General features: G+C 44.6%; 1 protein-coding gene across 1 annotated transcript in view; it reads right to left on the bottom strand.

Moving 5' to 3' along the window:
- The window catches only part of LOC129387131 (alcohol dehydrogenase class-3-like), a 762528-nt gene that overhangs the window by 27387 nt on the left and 713282 nt on the right, over positions 1-21859 (bottom strand). The window contains exons 8-9 of the mRNA XM_072286648.1: positions 8355-8484; positions 7043-7181 (exon numbers count right to left, since the gene is read on the bottom strand). Coding sequence (XP_072142749.1) covers positions 7043-7181; positions 8355-8484 — 269 coding nt within the window. The remainder of the gene's footprint in view (positions 1-7042; positions 7182-8354; positions 8485-21859) is intronic.

Genomic DNA, 21859 nt, shown 5'->3' with positions numbered 1-21859 from the left:
TCTTGCTTTACGACCTCGCGCAAGCGAAGGTGGGGTTTGGGGCGCAGGCAGCAGGTGGACGCCTTAGGTCTTGTAGTTGAAGCTCTTCGTGGATGATGGTGCGGATAAGAGCACGTAGATCTGGAGAATGGGGAACCTGAGGATCGCTGCTGCCATGTGGAAGACGAATAGACTGCAGCTCGTCTAGGCGTTGACACGTGGAAGTGATGTCTTGGACAGAAGCCGGATTTTGCACGATTAAGGCGTTGAACGCGACAGACCCAATGCCTTTTAAGATGTGGCGAACGCCTTTTAATGTTAGAAGCTCACTATGAGTCCCAAGTGCAGGTTCGTTTCCGGCTGGAAGCTGGTGTCCTTTATACATTACAGAAATTTGAGTTGGGAACGTGGTATAGAAAACTGCTGAATCATATAACAACCAGCCCAGTGCAGTAGTTGCAAGCCATACCATGACAGCATAGCTAATGCTGGCAATTCACTGTTACATTGCCATAATTTTTCTCCATTTCTTTGCCCTTTTTCGGCTCGCATGGGATAAAGCTTGTTCTTTGAAATTACTTATGTGTAATGGGAAGAATTGATTTTACTTTCCCTCAGATTTACCAAGATGTAGCAAGGAGGCTTGCTTCAAGCTCAAGCTGCCCCGCACTTAATTTTTGAACTATTTACTTTTTGATACAGTGTAATTATTTATTGCACTGCTTAGCGAACTGAGGTTTAGTACTGCAAATAATGCACTGTAGAGCACCTAGAAAAATGTGTTCTACTACCCAAGTACATGGTTTAGGCAAAAAGTGCCTTAATGCTTTCGCACAAAAGTTCTATCATCGAGAGTTTGATGGAAGCTTATCTGGTCGGGATGGAACATGACAAAGAATGACATAGAATAATCAAATAAAACTTTAAAAGCTAAACAGTTTGGCTTCCATTCGAAAGCCTTATTCTCAATGCGGCAAAAGGTAGAAGTGCCTACTTAGTAGGTTTTAGCATGTGACGCAAGCATCGTGCATAACACAGAGAAGGCTCCTTCGTTTCGATATGTGTGTGTCCTGTTAATTGTATCCCTAGGGACCCTCTGGCTTCAAGTTTCTTTCCTGGCCAATTGCACTACGGTTCATGCAGTCACTGTTGTGCTTAATCATTGCTGCGTGCTCTGCCAAAGCATTTTGATGCCACGAGTTGCCATTTGCTTCAAGCAAAGTGCTTTTCAATTGCATGTCTGCCAAAGTTCAATCTAGCCGAGAAAATACAAATTTACATGCAATTTATACTTTTGAGTATACGGCAAATAATTGTGGAACCTTGCTGTAAATGTACATATAGATTTCTTTCATGGTGCATTTTGTGCATTTAATTTTTTTAATCTACAAGCAAGAAGATATAACATTTCGCAATTACTGTTCTTGAAATTTGTTCAAAACTCTATTTAATATGGAGCATTTCTTCTAAATACTTCATCAGTAATCTGTCAAATTGAATGTAGAATACTCTTTGCAAGACACTATGGTTATGGACACTCATGAGCTGATGAGTATGCAAGGATGGGTCTTTTGCCTCTTGTTGGTTTTACGAGCCTAGAGGCAAGAAACTCATTCTTGCATACTCACCTCATTCAAAGCTAGTGAAGTGAAATATTGTAAATTTGTGCTTCAAAAACGTCCTCTTGAAGTCCAGCTCGCACTTGGTTCAGAGAAGTTTTCAGTACAAAGTCTCACATCTGTTAGATGCAGGTTACGCGTTCCATGTATTGACCACCGTGGCAGGCAGCATTTGCAATGCCACTGACCAGGTGACACAAGCAAAGAAAGTAATCGTCTTACCCTACCTACATGAAATTAGTGACAATCTGAAAAAGTTTGGGAAATGTGTTGGTGTAGATATCGGCTTCCCTGCTACTTCGAAGCAATCTAGTTTGTGCACAAAGGTAAACGCGGATACGTGCAAGCTACGTGGGTGCAACAAGACCCACCGAAAACCATTTGTTTCTTGTGTTGAAGGGGTGGTTTACTGCCTCCCGTTGGACTGTGGCGAAGAGTATGTGGGACAGACAAATAGATGCATCAATGAGCGATTATGTGAGCACATGAACAACGTTGAAAAAGTAGCCCTATCTGGCCACCATGCCGGACGTTGCGCACACTGCTGATGCCAAGCCTTTGTTTTATCGCATCCAATCGCTGGCCAGACACCCTGACCCGTTCACCATAGAATTCGTAGAAGCTGCAGAGATTAGGAATAGGGATTGTGTTAGTTGCCAATCAGTCTCCTTATTGGAGAGACTCGCCGTGATTGCTCAGTGGCTATGGTGTTAGGCTGCTGAGCACAAGGTCGCGGCTACGGCGGCCGCATTTAGATGGGGGCGAAATGCGAAAACACCCGTTTACTTAGATTTAGGTGCACGTTAAAGAACCCCAGGTGGTCGAAATTTCCGGAGCCGTCCACTACAGCGTGTCTCATAATCCGAAAGTGGTTTTGGCACGTAAAACCCCATAATTTAATATAATTTTTTTATTGTAGAAATAAATGTTTTTCTCACATTAGCTGCCTGTGTGAGTTCATCTTGCTAGGCTGATTTGTTTGTGTCTTCCTTCTCCCTGCCTTTTTTGTGCAGATATATATATATATATATATATATATATGCTCTTAGCACTGTGTCCCGTTTATTTCGTCCGTGTGCTTTTGCTCTATACTGCGTAAATAACCAGTGCCAGAAATTGTTGAGGTAGAAAGGGGCATTGCAGCAGTATTCACTAGGAACAGCATCACTAGCAAGTGAATCGCGTTAAGAATTGGCTGGCGTAGTAAGATCAACATGGTCACGTTCAACCAAGGCGCAATTCACTTATTCACAGTTTGGTTTTCTTTTTTGCAGGCTCCTCAAGATGGTAAAAAAGGTTACACAAGTGGTACCGGTGGTGCTGAGCTCATCGCAGTCGTGTCAGCACCAAAAGTAAGAAGCTGATGTGATTTCGTGGGGCAGACTGTTGTCGGGGGACGGGGGGTAACTGACCCGTGGAAATTACGATAGAGCAAAAGCCTAAAAGGTCAATAAATTTCTTTTTTCTGCAGTCAAAGACAGCATATATTAGCTGTCTTCTGTCATTTTATCTTATTAGAACTATTCTTATTTAGTAGAAAATGCACAAAACCTTGCTTCGCATTAAGAAAGCCTTCTGCATGGAGCAGCTACCGCAAACTCTCACATGTTCTACTCTTAAATGTACTGAAAGGTTTGATGGGGAACATTTCTGTAAAGTACGCATAGCCTTCATTTGTAATGCACCATGTGCATTTAGTTCCTGTCTGCCTTTGTTCCTTCCCCAGTGTAGGGTAGCAAACTAAATATCTGTCTTCCAGTTAACCTCCCTGCCTTTCGCATCTCATTTCGCTCTCCAGTGTACTAGCCCGAAAATATAGAATTTTGCAAATTTTCTTGAAATTTGTCTATGACTTTATTCAATATGAAGAATTTGTTCTAAGGACCCGTTCAGAAGTTATCTATAAAATACAGTGCAGTAGACTATTTGTAAGACACTATTAAGATGGATATTCTATAGCCGAGCAGCCCGCGCAGCTAGGTCTAGTGCGAATCACTTCAATTTTGGTAAATGCAAAATCAAGACTATTGGAAGAACCTTTCAAGTGTGCCTTAAAAGGTGGGCGTAAAGCTTAAATGATGTCGCCACATTTATTGGCAGTTAGTGTAGCTCTGGTTGTCCTAAACTTCCAATATCCCTACTGCAACTGGTTTATGGCTACTTTGCTTCTTTTAGGTTAGTTCTCACAACTGTACAGTTCCTACATTTAACAAACAGTTCATATACTGTGCAGCAGTACTACCTCAACAATTCCATTACATTGATTGCAGGTGCATTTAATTCTGCTTCTATAAAAAAAGTGGAGCTACTTCATTTCTGAACCAAGCAGCACGACTTTCAGATGCTCGTAGCCCACCTCACAAAACAGACACTAAATGGAAACATTAAAACATCTTAGTCATACAAATTATTCCTTCAAAACTCTTTTCTTCCTTTATTTGGTAGCAAAAATTTGGTTACAGAAAATGAAACCAAACTTCTTGCTTCTGAACTTCACACCTCATTATTGCCATGGTAAAGAGAGCATGTAAGCATGTAGAAGCCTTGCTGGCTTTTTGTCCACAGTTCTCAGCATCAGTTGTATGTTGAAATAAACTTCATTTGATTAATATATCAGGCTCTGCTTCATTTTTGCATGTTTTGGTTACTTATTCTGCAAAGAGAGGGCCCTGTTTTTCTAGGTCGACTACTGTTGTTTGAAGACAACGTAACCATCCTATAGTGATCAACAGCTCATTGCATGTGGCTAACCGCAATCAAAGTTGGTGGCATCGCCACATACTTTACGTTCCTTTTGGTTTCACAAGCTTCATCGTATGGTAAAAATTGCTTATTTCATATATGGAGAGACACCCATAATGTTCTGTCATAATTTAGTGTGTCTCCTTAGTATGCCAAGGTATATGCCGAAAGTCATTGTGTTCAAAGCACTTGTCAAATTGGGCTACAACAACCTAACGCACAGGCCTATTTTGTATGTAGGCATTCTCGTCTGAAAATGGCATGTGCTTTATTGCGTGCCACTTGCCAACTTGTAGGCTAATCTGCCCATAGCAGTACTGCACACACACATGCAAGTTTGGCTGTTGCCAACCACCTGAGTGTACCATGTGAACTAGCTAGTCTGCACGAGCCTAGGACATTTGTGACGTGATTGTAAGTAGGTGCAGCACATTCACAAAGTACACTGATATGTGGATGAAACGCTCTTGGCACTAACTAGTGCGGTGCAATATGTTGTTGCAGATATCTTGTATAGTCCTGAATGATGTTCACTTAGTCAAGTTCAACGCCATTATTTCTAAGGCTGTAAGATAGTTTCAGCCTGATACTCCACCTGGCATACCCTTCCGACACCTTCCTCATCCAAGACACTAGCATGGTGAGCTGCCATTGATGCTGATGCTGTAAGGACCAACGCGCAATCTACAGCAGCAGTGCATGATTGGGAAAGAAGAAGACGTACGAACAAATGGACTGGAGCCAGGAGCAGGTCTTATTTTAATGTGTGTGGCTGAAAGAGTTGAAGTGCCCCAAACGAAAAACTGGCTAATTAGGACGAAAGAGGAGTTGGTGGCGAAGCTTACATAATTGCTGGAATTCGCTGCTGAGGTGACATAAAATAAAGCCAAACATGGAACACTCTTCACTTCTGAAGAGTGACATGGGGCAGCAATTGTTGCAAGTTTTACGTGAACTGGAAAGTCTAAATGCAGCAATGCCGAATGAAGCCATCACATTTCTATTGCATCCTGACTCACGGGAAGTGTTTGAGAGACCTATAGATATAAACCACAGCTTTTGTTGAAAAGTCACCTATGTTACTGTATCATAGCATGACTTCCTACAATAGGCCATCTAAGTAAGAGATTATGATTTGTCGAATATTATAGCAACGGAAAGACAAATGTTTTAGTTACAAAGCATAAAAACCAGAACTAATGTTTGCTTTTCGTTTTCAGGTGGACCTCAGGGAAGGAATCCTCCTTGATGAGGTCACGCTGGCACGACTGCTGCGAGACGCAAAATACTCAGGCTCAAGATTTGCACGAGGCCTCCGGAAGGTTCTTTTCAGCGCAGAAGAGTCAGAGTACAAGTCACTATTTCGGCGGTGTTCCAATGCCCACAAGGATGTCGCCCAAAAAGAGGCTTTGGACCCAAGGTGTGGGAAGGCCATTCTGAGTATGCGTGACAGCACAGTGAGCTAAAATATTTGCTTTAGTTCGTAATTTGAAGGTAAAATCTTGTGGATCACTCCTTTGTGCTGTCCTGCCCAGATACACTAACAGAGACATAAGGCTAAACTAACTCTTTTTACTTTTTCTCTTCCCTTAGGCTACACAGCAGGGCAATTCGACGCTGCGGAGATCAAAAACACGTTTTCATCAATGCTTTCGCGCGGGTTTTGAAATGTGCTAAATAAAAGTTAATATTCAAAAAGATTGGTGTGTTTTGTTCATAGACAAATACATTTATATATACTACCCATGTTGAAGGTCACATTTGAACAGCACCAGAATATAATAAAAAATGCCGGAGAAATTTGCTTAAATGTCACCAGCATACTTAAAGCATAGTAAAATAGTTGCTAGAATGTTACTAGCGTGAGCAACAGAAAGTTGGTAGAATGTTACTAGGCCGTTTCTAGGTCGACATATAGAAAGTTTCTAGGATGTTTCTAGATCAAGCAACAGAAAGTTAGCAAAAAGTTGCTAAATGTTTCTAGATCGAGCAACAGAAAACTAGAATTTTACTAAAATGTTTCTAAGAAGTCTGAAATTGGTCAGTAAATCCTGCTTTTAGTGTCTAAAGCATGTTCATTCATTGTCTAAAGAAAGTTTGTAAAAAAGGTTTCAATTCAATATCGGTGGCCAATAGTCTGTAGGATGTTGGTATGAAGTACATAAGAAGTTTGAAAACGGTATAAAGAAATTCAATGGACTGTTGGCAGGTTCTAGTAACATTTGTCTAAAGAAAGTTTATTGGAAGTTACTAGAAATTTTTGTAAGGGAAAGGACAGAACCAAGTTATTGTTTGTCGTCGCATGGAGATATTCAGATTATGTGTTGCATTCCGCGTAATTCGATAATTAGTCACAATTATTCAACTTGTGAAATGTTATTAGGTGAAAAGTGTCAATGAGAAAAATGTAGAGCAGCATGAAAAGCTCCAGCTTTCTGTTGCTGAACACGCGCTACGTAAAAGTAGTTTCTCCGAGCGTTTACCTCAGTGATTGTGACTGGCCTTGCTCATGCGCGACGAGGCACGGGGATATACAGTTTTTTCGGGTTGTGGGTTATAAGCTAGGGCTCACGTGGCTCGTTTGGTTCTTGCAGTCATTCGTGTAATGCGTCCATTTCAACTTTTCAATTAGCCATGTATTTGCACAGAATATCCGGTTTGCTTGAGAGAACGCGACACTGCGTTCCGCAGCAGACACTCACGAGCGGCCGCTTCTGCGAATTTTGAAGGTGTCGTTGACCTTTGCCAGGGGCACCCGATGCGTGATGAGTGGGTCGAGCTTGATGACTCTCTTCTGGTAGAGCTCGACCAGCTGCGGAACCTGGTCCACGCTCTTCCAGCCTGCAACGATCGACCTCGTGGAACCATTTCTATACCAGGTCTGCAGGCGGAGATACTCACATCTCCGCAATACAGCTATCGAAATAGATGTGCTGGAAGCCTAAAATACACATACTGAAATACATTTGTCTTTGATGTATCGGGTTATTTCGGAGATACTTATGGAAAAAAAAAGTTGAAAGAAGTATCCCTAAATACAGGTACAAAAATTCATCTACAAGAATACAGATACTGCAATACTTTTCTTTTATTTCGGGGGTGTTGATGCTCCTTGAAGACATTTATTAAGAGCAGCATAATATTGCGAATAATCTTGCAGCGCATTAAATCTTCCAGCGTTAATTGAAATTAAGCCACAGCAGCTTCTCAAGTAGGCTGTCTTCTAGACAGCGTCGGTTTGGCCTCACAACACAAGACTCGCGAACGAGATTGGGCGATTGACTGCGCGCTTTCTGGTTCGCGATATTTCTCGCCTTTCGGCGGCATGCGGAACCGGCGATCGCCATGTGCACGCGCAGCGCCGGTCTGTGCATCGCTCGTGGTCTCTCGATGCCGCGTTGCTGTGCGTTTGGCTGCTGTGACCGACACTTAGGCAGGCTGGTAACAGTCAAGGGAACAAGCGATGACACGTGCTGCAAACGCGTCACCCCATTTCCGGCAAAAAAGAAAGGAACGAGACACCCGTGTCCTGCATTGTATCGCGATATAATTGATACATCGTAAAATTATTTCACTACTGAAATACAAATACAATTTGATAATGTATCTCAATACACAATTACAGATACTCAAAAGTGTCTGTAAGATACTACCGCGATACAGGAACTGCCCAGTCCTGTCCTATACTTATGCGGTGGAAAGGTCAAATATAGCCCATTTCGACGCCAGTAATTTCTTTAGACGTAGTAGTGCAAGTTATCTTTAGACGTCATTTAGAGGAGCACAGCTGGCTAGAAAAACATAGGCGAGATACGTTCTCTGCGGTCCCCTTCGTTGCCTCAATCTCAGTGCCGCATGATGCGCTTTCCGCTTGTTGGCCAACCATAACATGGCCTTCATTCTGCATGCCTCGGGCGTGCTTCATTTCAGGTTCGTTCGCGTATTTGCCAATGCAAGGTTTCCCTCCTCGAGACACCCAGGTTACAGCTAAATGCTCCAGTCAGAAGAGCGTACCTCCAAATGTGCAGCCACGCCAGCAGCGTCCTTGGTCGAGCGTCACAGGCGGCGCACGCACATCGTGTGCGGAAGCGCCGAGCACCACGCACTCGCCCCAGCCGTCGTGAGCACATTCCAACGCGTCCCGCTGCGTTTGAATGAAGGTATTTCTATTAATGTGCACACTGCCAGCCAGAACGGTGTATTGCGACGAACGTGTTGTTTTACATTATTTACCAATTCATCATTTTATAACGCCTTCAGGGGAAGACGCGCTTGCTGCTGTTGATTACGTCATGCGTCGTACGTCACAAGAGTTATGGGCAGTAGAGCAAAAAAAAAATATAATAATTGCGAGAGAGCGCCTGCGAAACACGATGAAAACAAACGTATCGGCCCAACACGTGACCGTCACGTCAGAGCGGGCGCTAAGCTTTAGCCCTGGGTGAACAGCACGGCTAGTATCGGTTAGGAAAATTACCGTTGGGATGTTTGTCTTGGCCAACACAAAGTTAATTACGTTTTGAAATGTTGCTCTATCTTTGGAACCTACTATGTATTAGTGCAAAATGACGACGTAGAAATAAACTGTGTTTCCTGTTATTCATTGCGCACTGTCTTGCGCTTATGTCGCTTCAGTCGGTGCTCCAAAGGACGCGCTCACGTGGTCATTGTTTCGGCTGCCAGGCTGCTCGTACGCTCTCTCTGAGCATGTGCGCTGTCAAATGTGCGCTGCAAGATTTTGTTTCTGTATGGGCTCGTGTCTCAGCAATGTAAGGAAAACAAAGGAATGGCTACGAGTCATTTTGCGCACTCTGTACGGTGGGCCGACGCGGGGAACGAGAGGGTAGCCACTTTTCCCGGCTTCCAAGAGAATGAAAGGCAAGCAAACGTTCTATGCAGTTATTATATAGCGAATAAACTCTAACGTTCTTGAAACGACTACAAGACGAAAGGAAGGGCCTTCCGTACGCGGTATATTTGCCTGTGGCTTGAAGCTACCTTGACATTGAAGCTACCTATAGGCGGTTTTTTCATGGGCGCCACCATATTGCGTACGCAGTGGCGCCATCTATGGGCAGTAGGCATGCTGGCTTGCAGGAGCCAACTCTTGAATGTTAGCTAAACGCTCAGCGATGGTTTCTGGTGTTTGTTCTCGAGCTGGCGCGGTCTATTTAGTGTGACGTCGCGTCGTGGTAAACAGTTCTCTGAGGCGTACTGATGTGGCTGAAGTCGGCGTGGCCGGACTTTCTGCTGGCGTTTAGGCGGGCGGAGCACACAACGCGATGTGTGCACGCGTCATTGAGCCTACAATCAGCCTCGGAAATCACTTTTGTATTTCTGAAAATTCCATGTACTAATGTGAACTTACAGCAGTTTTCTCCTTTACGATTACGCTGCGGTTTAGGAGCAATGAAACATACCCGACGATTTTAACAGCGTGGGCACCATTCTGCTACTGTAGAAGTTGTGCTGGGGCCGTATTCTGTAGCGGTTCCTTTTGGAACCGGTTCCTTTTGCCTGTTGCCATTGGTCGGCGCTTCGTTGTCGTCATCCCTGGTGGGCGGGACGACAAATTTTGATGACGTCACACAGGTTGCCAATCTTCTGCAAAGGAACCGGTTCCCTGCTAGGAGAGGAACCGCGGAGAAGTGGTTCGCTCGAGGGTCGCGCGCGGGGGTGAGCATGATGTCGAGGGTTGCTAGGGCAACCGTGGCTGCCGGCTAATCTCGCGCCAGCTGACGAGCCGGCACCTAGACGAGACGAGACAGACGGCAATGGCGGCTCCCTTGGTTGTGTTGCTGGCGAGTGCCGAAAGACAACGACGCGACGAGAGGCAACGACGCGACGCGTTCGGCCTGGCCGAAGAAGAGTTTCGAAGGCATTTTAGGCTCTCCAAAGACATAGTGCGACGTCTTAGCGATGAGCTGGAAGGACATCTCGGAGCTCAAAGATTTCGTGGTGTCGACACTACCATGAAAGTGCTGTGCGCGCTGCGGTTTTTTGCCACCGGGAGCTTTCAACAGTGCGTCGGGAATGAAGAAACGATTGCACTGTCGCAGCCTTCTGTCAGCGGGATCATTACAGCCGTCGCCAAGGCCATTACGGTTGTGGGCAAAGAAAAAGGATGGGTTAGATTCCGATCCATGGCGCAACAGAAAGCCGCCGTCAAGGAAGGCTTTCTTAGCCGTGGAAAAATTCCAGGAGTTCTAGGATGTGTGGACGGGAGTCTGATAGCCATCGTTCGCCCTAAGAAGCTCGGCCCTGGCGAAACGGAATCCTACTGGAGCCGTAAAGGGTATTACGCCCTCAAATGCATGGTCGTGAGTATTGTTCATTGACAAATATTTTCGATATGTGATTGAGCGAGTGCACGTTGTAAAAAACTTCGTTTCGTTATTTTTCATCAATTGCCGGTAATACTTGCGTTGCTATGAGAGAAAGTAGCGTTTGTGTTGTATGTGTAATTACGACTTTGATCTTTGCATAGAACACGGCCGCACTTTTTCAGTGCTCTCCAATCACAGTTGAATATTCTTTTCGATGCTACAATGTAAACACATTACGCGCGACTTAAACCGGAATAGACGCCGTAGCAGTGAAGGGGGTCTTCGTCTGCGAGCGATCCTAACAGAAGACGAGCCCTTGTGATTCTTATTCGACGTAAAACTAAAGCAATGTGGCCAACAGACTGTAAACGTGAAAAGGGGCATCCCATCAATGAAAATGGTGTGAGGGAGAATGAGAATGTGTGGACACCCATTTGCTCTAGCTGTTAAAACGGCACATGTTGTTTCCGCGTTCTTTCGCTTGTAATAGGCACTTTGTCTGAAGAAAAAAAAAACACAGGTGGCACTCTTTAGCAGAATATTATACAATATGGACGGAAGAAACCAAAGGAATTATTTTGCACATTGTGTTGCGACCGCACGCCATACATGAGCATGTGTACACATGCCAACATTGCATTTGTAGGTTAAGATGACATTGTGATCATGCTGATCATTAGTTCAACTGCCTACTGCGTATGTTGATATCTCCTTTTCTGTAATTGTGTTCGCTGACTGAACAGTAACTGATTGGCAAGTAGTGTTGTAAGCAAAAGGTTGTGCCAGATATTTGTTGCAGTGGCACTGACACCTTCTCTTTGCTTTCCCTTATGAGGTGTGCGACGCGAAGCTGAATATCCTGGCAATTGACCCACGGTTTCCGGGATCGTGCCACGATTCTTTCGTCTGGAGGCATTCTGCATTTCGCCGCCGCCTCACTTGTGGCCTGTTACTTCATGGAGAAGTCTTGCTTGGTAAGTGCACCTAAAGTAGCAGTGCTTCTTCCACATGTAAAACATACACAGTCAAAGAGTCTTGCATCCTAGCAAGCTTTAAGAAAGCGTGATTTGCTAGAAATGTGTTGTGAATGCAGCAGTACCTAATGAACCTGCAGCGACTATCGAGAGAAACAAGTCTCTCTTAAAAGGCAGATATTTGTACCTGCATGTATACAACAGCTGACATGTTATGGTCTTTATTTATTAATTTCAATACACTGAATGCCACGTGGAGCGTTACAGGCAGGAGTGGAATTCTACAGAACACGTCGAAATGGCAGTTTTCAAGTATGGTGGAAAAGGGTTGGTGACAATGGACTCGGGGACCTGGTCCCTGGTCACTGTCCTTGGAACAAAGGAATAAGCGTGTGCGTGAAACTTTCGGCATTGACGTTAGTGATCGGTGTAGTATATATTGTAGAATGGTGAGAGTTGCGCTATTTTTCTTTGTGTCGCAATGTGTGCGATTTTTTTTCTTGCAGCGACATGTGGTGCTGGAGTGATTAGAAAGGATCACACGGGTAGCTCGATTTTGGGTACCTTCATGAGAAGAGGTACGAAAGGTAGAGCAAGGATCCCAGATACTGGCAGCATATTCGAGGGTAGACCTTAGAAGTGTTTTATAAAATAACACTTCTGAAGAGAGAAGAGCTAATAAGTTTTAGCGGAGGATGTACATTTAGGGAGGGGCAAATGGGATGAACGGAGCAGAAAACCACGAGTATGAAATAAATATTACATGTCCAACTTAACCTGAGAATGAGATTTGCAGCCAAGACAACAGGTGAAATTGGGCTTTTCTTTAAAATGAGTCGAACTTTCTTTACAACTTTCCGGGAAGGTCAATGTTTGATAGATATTGCAACAATAAATCCAAGACCCGCTCCTGTTGTAAAAGGGCCCTGGCGTAGACTGTGTTCTTGCATTGTGCCTTAATATATCCATTTCGTTCACTGACATGCAACACTTTACAGGGGACTCTGGGTACCCGCTAGAGCCATGGATCATGACTCCTGTGCCTGGTCACCGAAATCGCCTCACGGCAGAGGGGCGCTATAATGAGGCACACGCATCAATGCGAAATGCCGTTGAGCGGTGCATAGGAGTCGTCAAGAGCCGCTTTCGATGCCTGCAGAGGTATCGGGCGCTCCACTACTCGCCTCAGAAAGCAGCCACTATTGTTGCAGCTTGTGCAGCGCTGCATAACCTCTGCCTTGCAGCAGGCGTGCCTCTGCCAGATGACCCAGATGACGACGGTGCACATGACGACAGCGCACAGGGGCCAGCCCAGGCACAAGTGCCGCTTCAAGTACAGGTGCCACCGCAGGCGCACCCTGTACAGCCTTCTCGAGCTTTGTTTCAAAGAGACCGTGCGGTGCGCGAATCCATAGTTGTTGTGTTTCGGCTGCCCAGAAATTTGCGCATTGCCTACCTGCAAAGTGTGCGCCGGCGCATTCGCTGGCAAATGAGGCGGAGACGTGTGCTGGTGTAACATGTTTTCTTTTTCTTTTCATGAAGTAAATAGGCCGTGCACTTCAAGATAACACATTGCGTGTGCTCACATGTGGCTAATCGTAGTATGCTGCATACTGCAGTTGTGAAAAGCACATGATTTGTCTATGTTCAGCATGACAGATACACATGCAGCGACAAATAACCATGTGCCATCATGTTACTCCTTTGCTTTGTTCACTGTGCTTTTGAATATTGTCTCGCCAGGAAATTTTCTTTAAATAAAGGTTATTTCCAAGGTGAATGGCAACCAATCTTGCATTGTTGAATATTGCTTTGCGATGCCTATTTTACTGTGCAGTATGCATTGTTCCAAAGCTGAAGATGTCTGTTCATGTGTGACACGCAAGCACAGCACGAGTTACACGGCAACTGAAATGTTCAGAGCAATCTGTATAGGACATATTAAAACGCATAGCAACAAACGAGACATGCCAAGCACTTTTTGGAGCAGGATTTTTTTAAATAGCAGACACTCATGCTTACTACTGCTTTGTTTAAACTCAAGAGTTGCTTCAACATTGCATTTCTTGCACGCATGATTTCACATAATGCTCGTAATTGCTGCTTAACAAAGTGCAACTACGCTATAACACAATATAAACAAAATCATGACAATGAAACATTTCTTTATTTTATTCATTGGGTACCTGCTTCGCCATTCACGCATTACAGCAGGGAGGGTACAACTCATATAAATGAACACTCAAAATTACATTCATAAAGCATAGAAGAAATCATCATTTGAACAAATACAGACAGTGTCAGGTGGTAGAGTATTCTAGTCTCTTATATTACGAACATAGAAAGAGTAGCGGAAAGCGTCGCTTTTAACCCTCTATTGCATGGTGTCCCATATTTGGCACATACCGGTTACCATTCTTTTTCGCGTGTGTGAGATTCCCAGTTGAGAATGTGATACCGTCAAGAGTAAATCTCGTAGTTATGCGCACTTATTATGGGCAAGTGCTGCCATCTCTTGAGTGATACGCAAAACAGAGGTGAAGTAGATTTTGGGATGCGACGTGAAACTCGGAGGGGGCAAACATGAGCAATTGGTTTTTTTTTCTCTGAAAAGTTCGACCGCAGAAACATAGAAAAATTATTTTGGCATATTTTTTGGCCTCGCCAATTCAAGGCAGTTACTAGTTTTCTCAATTGTGCCTGCAACTACAGCAGAGAAACCGAAATCTGTGTGTGCCATATTTGGCACAGTATGAACTTGAAATACAAAATATGGTAACGTGCTGCCATCTGTTCAAAAGCCCGAAGCTGCAGGTCACCCTATCACAAGATGTAATTTTGACGATCGGTACGGTGAGGGCGAATTGTCTACCAAACAGCCGCCTGAAAAGCGAAAAGGAACTGAAATGTAGAAGACGTGGTGCTTCAGAGGCACTCACAAGCGCGATAGATGACGTAGAGTTATCGTGTGTGCGTTGATACGATAACCGCGCCGTGACATTTCTGTCGAGCTTTGTTGGTAGAGATCCAGTCCGAAAGACTAAGCGCTGGTTTACCTCCGCCAAGGTGTTTCGCGAAATTGATTGCCCCAGCGTAGTAAAGGTCCATAACAGGCACACGGGTGGTGTCGACCTGCTGGACTCTCTGTTTGGACTTTACTGCATACATATAAGATGTCGAAGAAATGCCACTTTCGAATTTTTACGCCTATGATAGACTTATCGGTAGTAACAGCATGGGTACTGTACAGGAGGGTGCAGGAGCAGCTTAGGAGGAGACAAGTACTACCGCTGGCTCAATTAAAAGCAGAAATTGCAGAATGCCTTACCTCGCATAACAAGTGCCTACCCAACTAGCGACCAGGAAGGACTTCTAGTCAGGACATCGAATTCCATGTTTAAGTCAAAAGCACAGGGACCAGTGGCAGCAATGCCACCCAAAGACGACCGATCTGACCAAGTCGGCCACTGGCCAGAATTTGACGAGAAGAAACAAAGATGTAAGTGGCCACCTTGCACAAACAAGTCGTTGGTAAGATAGAGGAAGTGAAACATTCATCTGTGCCTGAACGCAGCAAACAACTGTTTCATTTCATTCCCCACATCGCACTAAAAAGACCACCGTCCGTGAAGCTTTGTTTTCCGCCCATGGCAGCAAGAGCGCTCAGCCATCTTCATGGCGTGCCATATTTGGCACAAAGCTTTATCTTTATTATTACAGTCATGTTTGTTCATTCAATCAATAAAGAAAGCTGAAGAAATGACTTTCATAATTCATGCAATAGAGGGTCAAAAGGATGCTCACATATTTTTAATTTGTGATCTCGCCTTTTAGAAACATATGTGGGCGGCTGAAAATACAATTACCTGGCAATCCCCGTATTAGAGTGGTATAAGTTATGAAGAAATTTTAATCTGAGATTTAGGCGACGGTGTTCAAGAAGATGCCAATTTAATGCTTTTTTGCTTTCTGTCATGCTAAGCATCCTGTCATAATTGCCAAGGACAAACTGAACTGCCCTGTTCTGCACTTTTTCTAGTTTATCTACAAGTTCTGTAGCATATGGATCCCAGCAAACACACGCATACTCCAGTGTACTGCGCACCTGTGTGAAATACAATTGCTCCCTAAGATTCTGTGGAAAGCTACTAAAGTTACGTTTCAAGAAATCTAATGCTCCGACAGCCTTGTTCCTAACATGAGTAACGTGTCTGTTCCACCTTAGATGAGCAGAAAAAAATACATCTAAGTATTTATATTCTGACACTTGTTCAAGAGTAGCATTATTTATAGTGTTACGATTGCTGTCGTATGAGCTCTTCCCGGTAAAGGTGACGTGCACACTCTTTTTCTCATTCAGTGACATTTTCCATTTTTCACACCATATGGCAATCAAATCCAAATCGTGTTGTAGTGCTTGTTGGTCAGATTCGCTGTTGATGACCCTATATACTATACAGTCATCTGCAAACATTGTAAATATTTATTTATTTATTTACATGTACCTTACAGGCCTTCGAGAAGGTATAGTGTAAATGGGGAAATACGGTAACATATTAGTATGGAATCGGGAAAGAAATAAACATCAGCATAATGAAAGGAGTACGCACAGAACATGGAAAATTATTACATTAGCAAATACAATATGTAGAGCAATAACAATAAATGGTAAACAACAACATAATAGCATAATAACATTGTAAACGTTTTTGCATGTTATACAGTAGTAAGTATTGTAAAGAAATTGGGACCACTGAAATTCTTTAACTTGTAGAAAAAATGCAAGAAAATTACAAAAGACATGACGTGTTTAGACGGTTGAAACGGCATATTGATCGTTTAGCAGATTGCGAAATGCAGTGTGTTTAGATTGGCATGCAATGGTATCTGGTAGTGCGTTCCATAAACGGACCGCACGGGGCAAAGTTGAAAAATTAAAAGCGTGTGTGTTGCCATAAATCGCGACAGCGCGTCGACTTGGCGTTGACCTATTGAAACTCATGCGCTGATGTTCACCTCTTCGTCGGGCTCGAAGAACGGCGGGCAGACTCCGATGGCGCTCGCCCTTCCAACTAGGGAGAGGATGCGCCCTCGCGGTCCGGGCAGGCTGCCTCCTCCGGTTCCTCTGTGATTAACATCTTTGTTAGAATATGGTGCGCAAAAGCTCCGTCAACGAGTGTGCTTACCTGCTTTAGGCGTGCAAGGCGGCTGCATCACGGCGGGCGTTATACACATCTTTCTTCCACACGCCGCGCCATTGGGCTGCAGTTTTCACTGCCGGGCCCTCAGCGTTCAGCAAGGCAGTCACTTGCTGCCAGAGCTCCTCCTTGCGCGCCACCATCAGCTGTTGACCCAGCACACACGACGCCTTCGCAAGGTAGGGGTGCTCTTCAACAAATGACACGAGTATATCGCGCTGCCTCCCTGAAACATGAGGACCCAGTTTCGGATTCCGCGCGCAAACTGGCAAGTCCAAAACGTAAACAAAGCGAGGCAACTTGTTTGCATAACGTATGGCACACCACCTAGCGACTAAATAAGAAAAAACAAATAAAATTACAACTCCCAGTAGCCGTCTGCGCCGCAAGCTCACATTTATTACTGAAAATATATTTGCAAGTGTTCTATACACACAAATGTTTTTTTTATCAAACCAGCAACATCCTTCAAATGCTATACCGTCCCCCAAGTACAAACAAAAATGATGACGTCATCTTCCGGCAGACAGCCGCTCGTTAATTGGTTCCCCTCACACCGCCCCGTTCCACTCTTTCTCCGAGTGACGTAATCCAGACGTAACAGCCAAAGTGAACCGGTTCCAAAAGGAACCGCTACAGAATACGGCCCCTGTTATACTTTGAGAAGCGTTCGAACTGTTAGCTGTAGGTTACATTGCGTGATTACTTGGTTCAGTGGAGGTGAATAAAACCCACGAATGAAATAGTTTTGGTTAGTGATAACAGCATAGCTTAAAGTGCGAATTATTTATTTTACTCATCCATTTATTTTATTAATACAATACTGCAAGCCTTGGCGTGGCCCAAGCAGGAACGGCCTGACAAAGTGGAACTCTGGGTCCTGAGCCTTGGTCTAAACTTTAGCACAGCGCCCAGACGAGATACGTAGTAGCTTATTTGTGCTGTTGAAACGGCTGTAAGCCAAGTCGGCGCCATTAGACGTGACGAAGCTCGCACGCGTGCTATTAACGTGCCTTCTTGGATTTACATCCATTCTTCAAGCTCCGCGCTGTCGCTAAAGGAACATGAGGCTATCGAACGGCTTCGATGCAATCCAGACATCATCCTTCTTCCGGCTGACAAAGGAAACGCAACTGTTTTTGCTTGATAGTGGTGACCACACCAAAACGATGCTGGCACTGGTTAGTGACGCCAAGACCTATACTCGCCTGACGCGTGATCCCACAGGAAAACTGCAAAGGGACTTCTAAAAGCTTCCATCTGGCGACTTCCATTTGGTCCCGCCCCAGCATAAATCACTCTATTACCGCCTACTTTGTCACAACGGATCAGCTCCTGCACTTCAGCGCCTACCAAGGAAACACAAACAAGGCGTTCCTATGCGGCCCATTGTCGACTACACTCGCTTACCTCTGTACAAGCTTTCCGGTTTCTTACACCGGATCATTTGGCTACTCGTTGGAAAAAGTGGCACTCACGTACGCAGTTCTGGCGACTTTATTGAAAAAATACGACACGTTGGTCCTGCTCATAATGATGTCATGGTCTCATTTGATATTAAGTCACTATTCACAAGCGTTCCAGTAGAATTGGCTGTAAAGGTTTGCACCGTTGCCATCGAAGCTGACGGGTCACTGCCAGATATGTATCTGATTGATGTTTCAGACCTGTCTCGTCTCCTTAGGTTCTGTTTGTCGAATACATACTTCGTCTTCCTACAGAATGTTTACCTGCAAACGCATGCTGCGGCTATGGGTGCATCTACACCAGTTTCTGCTGTAAATCTAGTCATGGATGACGTCGAACGTCGGGCGTTTGCATATTTTACCCCTTCTCCAAAGGTTTCGGTGGGATATGTAGATGATTGCTTCCGCATAATTCACAAGGATGCTCTCGCTGCCTTCACTGCTCGTCCTAAGAGCGTGGAGCAGGCATTGAATTTACTGACGAGCAAGAAGCATACAGTTGTCTACCGTATCTTGATGTTATTGTCAAGCTCGGTGACTCTGGGCTTTCTCTCAACGTCTGCAAGAAGCCCACACATACAGGCCGGTGCCAGAATTTAAACTCGGTACATTCTCTTCCACACAAAAGGTCGGTTCCTGCTACGCTGTTGCAGCGAGCACAAACCGTTTGCACAAGACAGGACAACTGCACGCGTCATATTGGGTGCATTTGTGAAGATTTAAGAACCTATGGCTACCTTCCGTCCTTTTTTTGCTCGGTACGGAAAGAAGTGTCACTCCCAGAAAGACAGCGTCCTACGTCGTCTCCGAAGAAGTGACCTGCCATTCCATATGTCCTTGGCACAAGTGAGATCATCGCTCGTGTCATGCGCAGGTACGACGTCAAAAGTGCACATGTGCCAACCCGCAAACTTTAAGACGTTTTAGTAAGCGAAAAGACAAATTGCCACCGGAAAATTTCACCGGTGTAGTCTCCGCCTTAACGTGCGAGAACTGTGATTACAAGCATGTCGGCGAGACAGGCGGCTTCAAGAAACGCGTGAAACAGCATGAGTGCGACGTCGAGAATCGGCATGTGGCCTCGAGTGCCCTTGCGGAACACATGGAATGTACATGCCAAAATATTGATTGGGTAAGTGCACGTCTCCTGGCCTGCATCTAGAACTTTTGCACACACAGACGACGGCGCACACGCTGAATAGGCATGACGGGACGCTTCCGACGGGGGGTACACTCGCTGCTTGCGTCACGCGCTGAAACATAGTGAATATGTCGTGTCTGTGTTATGGGTTTTATTGTGAACAAAGCTCCCGTATGGGGAGCCGAAGCATCATTAAATTTTCAGTTATCTTGGCCGGTGCATCTTTTAGCGCTCATTCATTTAATTTTTTATTTATTTTATGTATTTACCCTCAGGGCTGAAGCATTACGGACGGGAGTGGGTGGGGATCAAATATAGTGCATAATAAAGTAATAACAAAGTAATAATAAACATAATAATCATAATTAGACAAAGTATGGTAAGACATGGCAACTCCTAATTATACAGTGTTCGCTAAGGCAGATATAAATCGGGTGTTATCGTTAACGGAAACAATGTCGGAAGGAACGTGGTTCCAATCTTGTGAAGTTCGAGGTAAAAAGGAGTAAAGTTTTAGTATGACATGGCTCGATACCAACCTTAAAACAATGGTCAAAACGGTCAGATATATAATGTGGCTGAATAATGAATTCGTCATCGATGATCGGGTGATAGTAAAGCCGATGGAAAATGTTCAAGCGAAACGTTTTTCGGCGGGATGCTACAAATGGAAGGGAGATATCAGATTTCATAGAAGTTATACTGGCAGTGTGCTGTGGCGTACTCAGAGTGGGCACGCCAGCTGGTCATCCGTCAGAGCCATGACCAACCCGTTCATGTTGTTTACGCAGATTCTTCTATAAAAAAATCTTTAGAGAGAGCGACGAGCACACCGCCACCACGGCGCGCATCTCTGTCACAACGATAAATACAGAGACGGTATGTATCTTGGAAGCCACGTCTCGGTCAGTGCGATTATATATGAGCATAAAGTGGGTCTATAGCGGATAAGGAGGAGTTATATTTGTTTAATACACCTCTTGCATTGGTGAAAAGCACAGCTACATGAGAACAGCTTGACTGCCCATCACCCTTCGCGTTTCCCTAGCTTGAAATGCCGGGGTTAGGTGCAGCAATGGCAGGCCCTCCACGTAGCTCTATTCAACCTTATCGGAGGCAGGATTATAGATGAAGCATTTTTTGTTTAAACACATTTTCTTGTAACGCAGCTGGGACGAAGACGATTGTGGTTGGCTACGAGCAAATTCCATTAGTTTCTAGCAACGCGGGTTCCGGGTGAAAAGTCTCGCCTGATGGATTGTCATTTGTTTTGAATTGCTGACGCAGTGATAACGCCTTTTCTTTAATTTTAAAGTTGGCAAATTTAGTAATAGTGGGACGTGGTTTGGCAGGAGAGATCGAACCTAACCTGATAGCACGCTGGGTTAAATGGGCAGAAAATGAGGGAAGTACAGAAATTATTGCATCTTTTAACATTTTTTTTCAGTATCATTCCAAGATAGTTTGGAATCGGGAAGGCCATAGAAAATTAGGCTGTCGCGACGTGACCTGTCCTCCGTTTCGTCAAATCGTGACTGAAATGAGCATTTGTGCGAGGATAAATCTTTGACTTCTTCTGTAAGGGAAGAGATTTCTTGTGACAGGTCTTGAGCCTGTTTAGCCTGTTGTTCTAAAGTGTCCAAGCGATTCTGAAACGCCGCATTTTCGGCCTCAATGCTTTTTTGTCCATTTTTTTATTGCTTTGATATCAGCAGTGACCTCTATGCCAGATTTACTTGATTGCAATGAGCGCGCATGGATTTCCTTTAGAAAAAGGAAAATAAATAGCATTTGCTGTTTTGGATCATCAGGCAAGTTTTCCATGTCGAGAAGCGATTCGGAGTGGGTGGTTAGGCCTGAATTAAGCTTAACATCTCCCGCATGTATCAATAAGCAAAGTATAGATATAGATAAAGTCTCCAGTTATTCACGTTTCCGCCTTTCGGTGGACAGTGGGCAGGGCAGCAGCAAAAAAGACCGGTTGTGATTTCTATAGGATTTAGTTGGCAAATAGGAACTAACGTTCGTCGTCCGAACAAGATCACGAAGAAGGACGTATAGCCCCTCCCACGGATAGACGACGCATTGGATCGGCTCTGCAACGTTAAATACTTTTCGTCCATGGACCTCCAGTCTAGCTATTGGCAAATAAAAGTCGACGAACGAGATCGCGAAAAGACCGCCTTCATCACCCCAGACGGCCTCTACGAGTTCAAGGTTATGCCATTTGGACTGTGCTCGGCGCCTGCAACGTCCCAGCGCGTGATGGACAAGGTTTTAGCAGGATTGAAGTGGCAGACCTGTCTTTTTTACTTGGATGACGTCGTTGTATTCGCCGGAAATTTCAACGATCAGCTTATGCGGCTTGCAACGGTACTAGAGGCCATCAAGTCATCAGGGCTCACTCTGAAGCC

Source organism: Dermacentor andersoni, chromosome 2 (genome assembly GCF_023375885.2).
Source record: "Dermacentor andersoni chromosome 2, qqDerAnde1_hic_scaffold, whole genome shotgun sequence".
Lineage (NCBI taxonomy): Eukaryota > Metazoa > Arthropoda > Arachnida > Ixodida > Ixodidae > Dermacentor > Dermacentor andersoni.
This window is presented reverse-complemented; position numbering and strand designations above follow the sequence as displayed.